This window comes from Asparagus officinalis, chromosome 3, assembly GCF_001876935.1.
Source record: "Asparagus officinalis chromosome 3, Aspof.V1, whole genome shotgun sequence".
Classification (NCBI taxonomy): Eukaryota; Viridiplantae; Streptophyta; class Magnoliopsida; order Asparagales; family Asparagaceae; genus Asparagus; species Asparagus officinalis.
In genome coordinates this window covers 27,002,440-27,014,354 of record NC_033796.1, presented here as the reverse complement: position 1 = coordinate 27,014,354, position 11,915 = coordinate 27,002,440, and the positions used below count along the sequence as shown (strand labels likewise).

At 36.2% G+C, this 11,915-nt stretch overlaps 1 protein-coding gene across 2 annotated transcripts in view; it reads left to right on the top strand.

Annotated features, from left to right (window-relative positions):
• Positions 1-4,458, top strand: part of LOC109833530 (cytochrome P450 716B1-like) — a 9,202-nt gene extending 4,744 nt beyond the window's left edge. The window contains exons 3-5 of one of the 2 annotated variants that reach the window (XM_020401242.1): positions 2,662-3,082; positions 3,701-3,882; positions 3,958-4,458. In XM_020401242.1, the coding sequence (XP_020256831.1) occupies positions 2,662-3,082; positions 3,701-3,882; positions 3,958-4,284 (930 nt within the window). In that variant the 3' untranslated portion in view covers positions 4,285-4,458. Of the gene's footprint in view, positions 1-2,661; positions 3,083-3,640; positions 3,883-3,957 lie in introns of both variants that reach the window. The other variant, XM_020401241.1, reaches the window with a different exon arrangement.

The following is an 11,915-nucleotide window of genomic DNA, read 5'->3' as shown; positions in this document are numbered from 1 at the left end:
CCAAATCTTCTTTGCCGAAGTTTCATTCATCACATCATATTTTAGATCTTGGGTAAGGCAAGACCTAATCACACCACACGCCGTTCTATTCATTTTATTCCAAACCTTTTCATCCACGTTGTTCGGTTTCCCGTCCAACTCCAACATATCTTTCAGATTTTGCGCATTTAGCGCATCCATGACTTCACATCGTCAAAGTCCAAAATTATTTGTACCGTTAAACTTTTCCACATCTATTTTCATAGAATGTATATTCAAACTTTGGACGACCTTCACACTAGAAGAACCCTCCCCACTTTTATCTTTTTCGGCCATATATCTCAAAGCACCCAAACTATTGCGGAACAAATAGGAAATGGATCCAACTTGAAAAAGATAGAAACTTTACCACAAAGATCCAATCTTTATCACCAATCGAAGCTCTAGATGAACTTTCCAACTGATCTATACCTCCAAAAAGCCCAAGCGTTGCCCGGAGCTCTGATGCCAATTGTTGGGGAGAAACCCCTATGCCGAGATCCAACCAAATAGCCGAAAAAGATAAACCACACAACCAAAAGATAGCACAAACAATCAAACACCAGATTTTACGTGGTTCAACGAGATGCCTACGTCCACGGGGCAAGGAAGGGGGAGTTTTCACTATTAGAAATCAAGAAGAACAAACTAGGGTTACAAATCTCTCATAAACCCTCAACAAATCAACTCTCAATCTCTCCAATTGCTCCTAGAATAGAAGCCCAAAGAAAACTCCTTTCAACAGCTCAAAACACTTGCCTTTCAAACCCTAGAATCGAGTTTGGGTATTTATAGAAAACCCAAACGAAACGGGTCTGGAAAACAGACCCAGCCCAAACCGCTTCGGCGGTCTACCGCGGCGGTCGACCGCCCTCAATCCAGAACAGCCCTAATGGTCCAGAGACTTCTGCGGTCGACCGCGGCAGTCGACCGCCCACAGAATAGAAACTTCTGCGGTCGACCTCCACCAATCCTGACGCCCAGTAAGTCTCGTGCACGAATGCGGTCGACCGCCAATCTGTCTGCCTAAATCCTGCCATTTCTACATTAACAAAGGGTGTAACCGGATTTGAGGATATTGTGAGAGAGAGGGTTTCACAATCTTTGTCCTTGCAAAAGATTGTAATTTGGTGGTGATAGTGAATTATTTTCAATCCCGTGGTTTTTCTCTATTAATGGTATTCCATGTTAAATCTTGTGTGTGATTTTATTTGCTGTGTTTGGTGGTTTTCGAGGTTTTTGGGAGATTTAAAATCCCAACAGTTTAGTGGTAATATTATTTTACAAGCACATGAATAATGTTGAATCTAATGATAGTAACTCTCCGGTCAAATATTCCAGATACTGTTTTAATCAAATCACATGTAATTGCAGTATTTAAAAAAAATCATGTCCAAACAAGAAATTTTTGGTTTAGTTTAAGATTTTATTTGGTTTGAGCCCCATTCGGATGAATTCGATTTTTGTCTTGCAGTACGCCATCATATACATGGAAGTCTCCCTTTTTTCCCTTCGTTCATTGGCAATATGGTTTCCATTTTCTAGACATGCCTTTTTACCTAAAACAAATTGTTCTAGAAATTCAAGCCCTCAGCAAGCTCTTTGGAAACGAAATGGCAGCTTAGATATGCTGCATGATTCATCATTATCACCTAGGAAAATCATTTAATTTTTCTGATTCAGATTCTTAAGTGTATCAGGTGCTTGAATACTGCAAAATAGAGCTGGACACCTTATCCATCGATTCAATCTCACGGTATTAACTCCACTATGATAAGTAATGATTCAAGTATGTTTGTGAATGTCTTCTATTGTGTAATTGAGCAAGTAATGTGTATATCAGTTTCAATATATGATTTATTTACATATACTATATAGCCTGAATATCATATTTATCCTTTGATATGCAATACACAGTTCATCTTTGCTGACTTCTAGATGATACAATTGAGGGAAGTCGTAGTAAATCAAAAGGTGATAAGCAATCAAATAGATTATTGACACTGTTGTTTTTGAACTACACATTTATCTGGAGCAATGAAGGTACTAATACAAACACTTGAACAATTCTTATGCTTTCTGGATGTTAATGCAAATAGATGATGGTTATCCGTACCATTTATCTTATATCTATATGAGCTTTTAATGTGGGAAATGACACTGGAAGTTGTTCTATCACATGATCATCACTTTCTGCATGATCTTATTCTATTACCTGCATTCATACGTCCATGCATAAAACAGAAATGAAAATATACACAAAAGAATGTAACAGGGAAGGCACATGAGAGCCACACCTCTAATATGATGACACATCTAGAATTAAATGTGCCATAAGGTCCACTTTTTTGCAAACTATTTTTTTCTCTGTGCCAACTGGTTAAAATTTCTCACCCAACTTATATCATGAAATACTCAAAAATTTCCAAGACTTTCTCAGTTGTTCTTCATGCATTACATATAGACGTGTTTCAACTTAGCTTTTGTAAATATTTCCATACATGAAGGCGCAACTTGAGGATCTTGCTTCCTTCATGCTTCAAACCATGATATTAATGTCTATGATGTTCAAAATTAATAAGCTAGGATAAAGTAAACATCTATGGTTGAAAATCTCACATAATATTATCTGAGTATGTGCAGGTATTGCCTTTGATGAAGAGACTTGCTTTTGACATCACTTGCTCTCTCTTGTTCGGTATCAAACATGGTCCCCTTCGAGAGGAGCTAGCAAAGGACTTTGCCAAAATGATTAAGGGGATGTGGGCAGTTCCAGTGAACCTGCCCTACACAAATTTCAATAGGAGCCTCAAAGCAAGCAACACTGTTCGAAAGGTTCTTGCTAGAATTGTACAAGAGAGAAAGGCTGCGGTAGGGCAAGGAAAGAGCTCGTCGAAAGAAGACCTCATCACATATTTGATTGGCATGGAATTAAGTGATGAAGAGGTAGTAGACAATGCAGTGCTCGTCATGATTGCTGGACACGATACATCCGCCCTCCTTCTTACGTTCATTATTCGCCATCTCGCAAATGATCCTACAACTCGTGCTCGAGTGGTTCAAGGTAACTCCTAAAGTTTCTTTCAATGCTCGAGTGGTTCAAGGTAACTCCTAAAGTTTCTTTCAAAACTTTGACGTGTCCATATATACTTTGAGCACTTTTTTCGGGGTTAATTGCAGATAAACTCCTGTACTATTGCCAAAATGAACTTACTACCCATGCACTTCTATTGTTGCAGATAGACCCCCTGAGTGTAAATTTTTTTGGGCCTCTATGGGGGATCTATATGCAACGATAAATTTTCACTCAGGAAGTTTATCTGCAACAATAGAACTTTGTCAGGGGGTGCATCTGCAGCAAAAGAACTACAGTAGTAGTACAATTTGGTGATAGTATAGACAGTCTATCCACAATTATCTTCATGGAAAATATGAAGACTGTTTTACACAATGGTAAATTTTTTTTCTAAAATCTGCTTAAATATGTGATGATATTTGAACCTGGATTTCTCTGACACCATATAATGTCCCTTCAACCGCACTAAAACTTCAAAGTTATGGTGAGCAAGGGTTGTAATTTAATTCCTTAACAATAACAACTTTTAACTCTACTAAATGCTAGTAAGTACAAGATACTTTTGTTACACATTCATCAATCTTTTGATTTGGGACTTGGAGCAAGAAGAGGTAGCCAATAGCAAGGCCCCAGGAGAGACTCTGACATGGGATGATCTATCAAGAATGAAGTATACATGGCGTGTCGCAATGGAGGTACTAAGAACCATTCCACCTGTTTTTGGGAGCTTCAGGAAAACACTCAAAGATGTCGAATTCAATGGATATATCATACCAAAAGGGTGGCAAGTAAGACCAAATTGAGTACGCAAAAATATTCCTTTTAACTGATATAGATCCTAATTCTGTCCTGGAAACTTCCAGGTGTTTTGGGCAGCAAGTATTACGCAAATGGATCCGAAATTTTTCCCTGAGCCAGAGAAGTTCGATCCAAACCGTTTTGAGAATGTGAAGTCTATACCACCTTATTGTTTTTTGGCCTTTGGAGGAGGATCCAGAATTTGTCCAGGGAATGATTTTGCAAGGATTGAGACAATGGTTATGATGCATCATTTGGTTACTAAATTTGAATGGAAATTGTGTTGCGAGGTTGATACTTTTAGCAGAGATCCTATGCCATCACCTCGTGAGGGATTGCCCATCGAACTTTGGAGGAAATATAAAAATTGTTCCAAAGATAAATCGATGTGATATTGTCGTCAATATTACCCATTATATCTGTCTCGGTTTGGAGAAATATGAGTATGTTTAGATAGCAGTAGTTGGAAATCCATGCTGTTCGAGTTAAGCACAGTCCAGGATGTAAAGGCTCGTTTTCGAGCTTGGTTCATCAAAATGCTATATATGGCGGTGAGTCTTGGATCTTGGTTCGTATTATCTTATTTGGGTTTTTAATTAGTCGTTAGTCCAAGCGAACCGCACCCCGTGGGCCGTTAGGATTTGGAGCCTTGGACTTATAGATATAACTTTTATGTCGCACTTTCTTATTCCTAATGTAGCTTACTTACATATACATATTTTAGAAGTTATTTATAATTTCATAAAGAAAATTTTATATATATTTATATATGAGTTTATTTGCAAGAAAGTTCAATGCAGACTGCAGTATATAGTACGAATTACTACTCATTCTAAAATATTTTTGAAGTTCGATTGTTCAATAATACAAGAGATAACGCTTATATAAGATTATTTGCAAAATATCTTGCATATTTGACTGGATTATGCATGAGAGATGGACAAGCTCCATAATCAATTAGTGTTAACCTTGGGCTAAGTCAGCTCGATTGACTACCTAGATGAGCTAAGCTAGACAATCCTTAAGCTCGATAAATAACTGCAAAATTATGAAGAATTTAAATCTCTTCTGATTTAACTCCTATCTGTAACTCTAATATATATTTTTATGTGAGGTCAGATCAAATATATATTATTATGTAAATATATAGGAAAATCTAACATAAAATTTTCCTTATCAATGATAAATATATAGGAAAATCTAACATAAAATTTTCCTTATCAATGATAAGAGTTTATCCAATGATCACAGGGAATATTCCACTTATGACAAGCAATGAAACTTGAACACGGGCCTCCACAGCATTCTTTAATGTGGTTGGTCCGAACTTGATTAGTAGTGAAAAGTCTTGTTTGAAGAAAAGAGAAGATGAGGAGCTAAAAGCGAACAATTCCAAATGGTATTCCGTAATTGACACTCAACGATTACTTTGCTTGTGCATTCATTGCCCCACGTCATACAATCACTTTCTCCAAACAAGTTGGAGAGATAATATCATCTGAAGATCTAAATTGGAGTTCTATTCTTTTAAATTATTGCTAGAGGTAATAGACTTTACAAAGTTTTAACATGGCTTAATATTTGATTGTATTAAAAATTGCTGTTGAAATTAGAGAAATTGGGATATTTTAATCAGCGGCGTTCATAGTGTTCCGTGGTGTCACATGATACTATTTGCTTCCCTAATTTATAGACATTTTTATTTACTTTTACATGCATTTACTATGTTTAGTGCACGACTAGAATAAGGGCATACCACTACTAGGGAACATGGTTCTAAGAATTGCTCACAACATTGTACTCATAAGTTATATGAAGACTCTGAAGATTCTCAATTACTAGAGGCAGATGGGTCCCTTTCTTCATAATTAACTAAAAACACCACGTGATCTTATTGCCATGTTGGTCAAGTTCATATGTATAACCTTCTTCGTGATGTACTATATGGTAAACGTATGTCTTTGAAGAACTATAGTTCCTGATCTAAACTTAATAATAATAATAATACTTTATTCACAAATTTCTGTCGACAACGACACATTATAATGTTTGTCTGGAATTGTTAAAAAGAACTGTGAGTTACTGAGTTTGATTAACCAAAACCATTAACTCGTGTTACTAAACTGTATTAGCCAAAACCCATAGTTTATGTTACTAAATTGTATCTTTCGTTTTAATTCTGAAATTGTTTTTGTAACTTATACTTTTCAATAAATCGGATGTTATAATATTACGGAAAAAAAGTAAATAACTTCTCTTCTACCTTCCTCCTTTTCTGAAAATTCATTACTCTATATAGGATGTTAAGATTCAAATACTCCATGGCAGAAAATTTTCTAACTAAGTGTGTTTGGCAATTTATTAAAATTGAGTCAAAACTAAACCTGGACCAGTTTTGAGTTAGTTTTCTATTTGACAAAGAACTAGGCTAATAATTCCGTCCTAGTTTTTTACGACCAAATAGTGATCACCACTAAACTAATTTTAGTTTGAATTGTCTTTTTACTTATCCTCATCTAGTTTTGTGTAACTTGATAAATCAAGTTTTCCTCTCTTTTCTTTCACCTAAAACAATTAAAAAGAAAAAAAAGATAAAGTATCAAACACGTGATCATAGTACTTCTTTAGAAAAGGGGCAGACCATATAGGGTGGCACTAGGGGCACACCCCCAACCACATCCCAAACCACACCCCCTCTCTCATATGCTACAGTGTACCGGGCCCCACATGAGATTTTAAAATTTTAAAATCCCATGTGAGGCCCAGTGCACTGTAACATATGAGAGGGGGTGTGGTTTGGGATGTGGTTGAGGGTGTGCCCCTATTATTTTTCGACCATATATTAAGTTAGGCCTGTCCATCCGGGCCGGCCCGGAAATCCGGGTCGGGCCGGGACCCGGGTACACCGGGCCGGGTCCGGGCCCGGTCCCGGGCCCGACCGGGGCGGGTTCCGGGCTGGCCCGGTTGATTTTCTTTTCTTTTTTTTCCCCAAAATTTTTTAATTTTATTTAAATTTTAAATTATAAAAAAAATAAAAAAAATAAAAACAATAATTTTATTAATTACTTAAAATAACATAAATTACAAATAAAAAATAATAAAAACAAATTCTTTATTAATAATTGATAAATCAGTTACAAATTACAAGTACAAATTTATTTTGAAATTAATCGCATCACAATAGATAAGTAAATCCCAACTAGGTTGGCACCTACTCACCTATATCACTATCATTTGTAATTATTTCCAAAATAATTCTTTACAAATTTTAAGCTAAGATATAAAAACTACAATCTATTCTTTATATCTATCTGCTAGTCCCAATTCTTTAAATTTATTTTTAATTCCAGCCATCCGATCGATGCCTTGCGTTCGCTTCTCGTACCTCCACCAATATTGTAAGCATATCACCGCTTGTACAATATACGGATCCAAGCATGTCCTGTGATCGTCGATCAAACGACCTGCTGTGCTGAAGGCGGATTCCGAAGCTACCGTCGAAACCTGCACTGTTAGTAAGTCACGAACCATGATGGAAAGTATAAGATATGAAACTGATCCATATACTTTCCACCATTGCAAAATATCTAAAGCATTTCCTTGACATCTAACTAAAGAAGCAGAAAAATATTCATCTATTTCAGAAGCCTCCGATAATGACGATCCAAGTCCAGATCCACCAGTTAGCTCAGCTACCATTGCATACCTATCAAAACTTACACTTTTACCTCGGGCTCGGGATGAGCTCGAAGAAACCGAAGCTGTAGACTGTTGTGCAGCTACACCATGTCTAACTGCATACTCATCATATAAGGTTTAAAAATAATTTCTAATAAGTAAATGATGAGTAGTAGCATTCAGGGTGGTTCCATCATCTAAGTCTATAACCTGTCCACCATACAATGACTGTAACAAACTTCGAAGGCCAATATCCTTCAAGCATGGATCAATAAGAACCCCCAAACCAAAAATATGAGGAATAGGCCTAAAGTACTTGTTAAATTTGCTCTCCATTTCAAAAATCATAGGTCCAAAAGTAGCATCCATACGATATTTATCAAACATTTTTTGAATATTTAACATTTGTAAAGCAGCTAAAGTAATGGTTGGATAATAACAGCCAGATAATAACATTGTAGCATCATAAAAAACTTGTAACATTTCATTTAAATTACATATAACTGTCCATTCATCTTCAGTTATTCCATAAGTGCTACCAGAACTAGAACTAGAAGCATAATAGTTTATAAAATCAGTTATAATGTCTTTATATTCTATTGCTACACTTAACATTGCATATGTGGAATTCCACCTATGATCAACATCTTTTGGAATTAGTCTAGGCTTTACATTTTTTTCTTTTACAAAATTGTTTCCATTTTTTAAGTCTTTGTTCAGAAGCACTATGCATGCAAGCAACTGTTCTAACCTTTTCTATCATGGGTTTAATTTCAGTAAATGCACTTTGAACAATTAAATTTAAAAGATGACAGATGCACCTAATATGAAAAAGATCACCATGACATGACAATGATAAAGATGATCTGATAAAATCAACAGCTACATTGTTATTACTTGCATTATCTAGTGAAAGAGAAAATATTCTTTCTGAAATTTCTAATTTCATAAGTTCTTCAATTATTAAATTTGCAACATTAGCACCAGTATGTGACTCTTTTATTGCAATAAAAGAAACAATTCTTTTAAACATTTGCCAATTTTCATCAATCCAGTGTGCTGATAATCATATTTTATTATAATTTTATACCCTCATTATCTATTTTACATGAATAAATATACTACTAATAATTGGTTTTATCTTTAATTGCAGGTTAATGAAGAATAAATCTCAAAACCCTCATCTCGCCGGACTTAAATGAAGTGACCGGATTTGTGTGGGCCAAACTTGTATTGGGCTGCAGAAAATTGTATTGGATTTTGATTTTCTTTTGAAAATCAAATAAATCAAAGGTGGAGATTGTTGCTTGGGGCTCAAGACAAATCCAATGGCTCATATTCATTGAAGATTACTATAAATAGGGGTAGAGAGTGAGGGGTTAGAGGTGTGAAAATTTTTGTAACTCCTTTTGGAGAGGAGGGCTACTCTTAATTGAGAAGGCCTTCCAAAATTATAACTTTAGTTGCAATTAATAATAATAATTTTTTCACCACTTTAAATTTTTCTTTTCTTCTCTTTATTGGATGATGAAGATGAAGATGAAGATGGAGAATTATTTGAAGGTTTGCATTTCTTTCTTTTTCTCTTTTATTGCTTATTAGTTTAGATTTATTTCTATGCTTGTAGTTAGATTTTATTTTCTTGTTCAATAGCCAAGAGGCTAGAACCCTCTTGCCTTAGATTTATTTTATACTTATAGAGTAGATTTATTTTCTTATATTTAATTCTTGCAATTTTATTTTGTAGTTTAGATTTTACAATTTATTTTGTAGTTAGATTTTAATTTCTTATACTATTCACCTTGAGGCTAGAACCCTCTTGGGTTTAGTTTTTCTTTTTATTTATTTTTATTTTGTTTGATTCGCCTCTAGGCTAGAACCCTCTAGGGAATCACCCTTTTCTAAGAAGTGGGTTCAATTTTAGATTATCCATATCTATAATTGAATCCACCATCTTTAATTTCTTGTATTTTCTTTTATTCTAGAATTTTGTTCTTCATTCTTGATTTTTTATTTGTTTCTTGATTTTATTCGTTTTTTTCCTTCTTGCCTTATTGATCACACTCATTCTTTGTCACATCCACTCTCACTTAAATTTTGCGTCGTTTCACACACTATCACTTTCACTCTCATTATCTCTCCACAATCACATTTACCCATCACTCCTATTTGTCACGCACACAATATAAGAACCGATTTTATATTTTCTCCTACAAAACACCTTCCTCGTGGGATCGATATCTTAAATACTATAACTTGACATGGTTGTGCACTTGCAACCTTTTTGGTACATGTTTATGTCTCATCATGTGCTGTGATACATAAATATCCAGTTTGTGCTCTAGATGTCCAAATATCAGAAGTTAAAGAAAATTTACAGTTTAAAATTTTAAAATAAGAAATTATTTTTTCTTGTTCCTCCTGATAACATTTTAAAATATCACATTGACAGGTTTTAAAATATCACGTTGACAGGTTTGACGAGAAAATTTTTTAAATGCAGGATAAAAACCATCTCTAAACATATCTTCAAATTCATCATCTTCTACTAATTTAAAAGGAAGGTTTTTAAGAATGATAAACCTGATTACGCATTTCCTGGCTTTGGTAGCGTCATAGTTCCAACTACCGAGACTACCAGAAGAGGAAGATTGAGAAATCATGGATTGTCGGATATCACCTTGAGGAGTCTGGCCTTTGTTGTGTTTATCTAAATGGCGTTTGAGGTGGTTGGTGCCGCTCTTATGATGAGCTTGAAAAATCTTGCCGCACAACGCACACTTAGCCTTCTGGGTGAGGATCCTACCGTGTTCATCCTTGGTGACGTCGATCTTCTCGTAAAAATTCCACACATCGGATCTTGGCCGTTTAGGAGCTCTTGGTGCAGATTCGTCGCCACCGGATTCGGGATTAACTTCGGTAGGAGGACTGATAGTAGGAGGACTCATAGTAGGAGGACTCATTTCAGGATCAGGAGATATGTTTTGCTCTTCATAATCAGATCCGGAAGCCATTTGATGAAAATATTAGAAAGTATAAATAAGAGAGTATAAGAGTATAAGAGAGAAGAGATGAGTTTTTAGTGTGAAGAAAACAAATAAAACCCCCCTCTATTTATAGAACCAGTTCCCTAGGCAAATGATCAAAATAACCTCACAAAATAGCCGTTTTTTGACCGTTTTTGGGGGCAAAACGGTCAAATGGTCAAATCTGACCGTTGTGGCCGGGCCGGGCCGGGCCGGCCCGACTCGCCACAACGGTCACCATTGGTGACCGTTGTGACCGGGCCGGGCCGGGCCGGATTTTTCAGGCAACGGTCACCACTGGTGACCGTTGCCCCCGGGCCGGGCTGCGGGCCCGGGCTGCCCGGCCCGGGCTCCGGGCCCCGGAACCCGCGCGCTGTTCCCGGATTTCCGGGCCGGGCCTGGGCCGTGCTCCGGGCCGGGCCCGGGCCAGCGGTAAAATGGACAGCTCTACAGTAAGTCAGCTCTCGCTGATAAAGACAGGATAGGGGCATTATCGTCGTTTAAGTGGATAGTCGGATTCGCCGTAGGGCCCCTCGTCGAGAATAATCTCGAACCCCCGAGCGAGTTCGGTCCACAGCTTCGCCGGAGCAGCAAGTTAAGCATTTCTTGTGCCCGGCCCTTTTGAACTTAAACACCTTTCGCACTTCGCAGATTCTACGAGGCCCAAAATAAGTTTTAGAACAGGTTAACAAAAACGATCAGAGGGATATTTTCACTTTGTTAAGGCCTACTTGGCTTTTCATCGTCCTTATAAAAAGGATATTCCAATTTCCAACAAATACATAGAACTTCATCTTTTGCAACTATACTCTGTTAGTACCTCCGTCTCAATTCTCAAATGTCTTTTTTTTGAAAATATCCAAGCCCAAATATCCTTAAAAAAACAACATCCGCCTAGGATTGATTCTTTGTGAATTTCTTTTATTCGTATATCCTTCTCTTAACAGAGAGATTGAATTTACTCGTCTTGGAGCAATTATTATTAATTAGTTAAGAATGCCTAACATTTAATAAATTCATCAATTATGATATATTACACTAATGAATATAACCCTCAGAAATATCCTAGATACTGAACTATCGGTTGAGACATTAAAAAAGACTATTAAAATATTTGAAATGAGAATTCTAAACAAAATAGTTTGAGCAATTTTCAATACATAACATGTAAAAAATATATGAATAAAATACTTCTTATAAAGGACATGATTTTACTTAGTTAGAAACTCAACTCACCAACAATCAATATTTAGAAAAACTAAATATCCCTAATATTTGAGAAATTTTCTGATCCCATTGAATTTAGAAGTAGCTTAAGA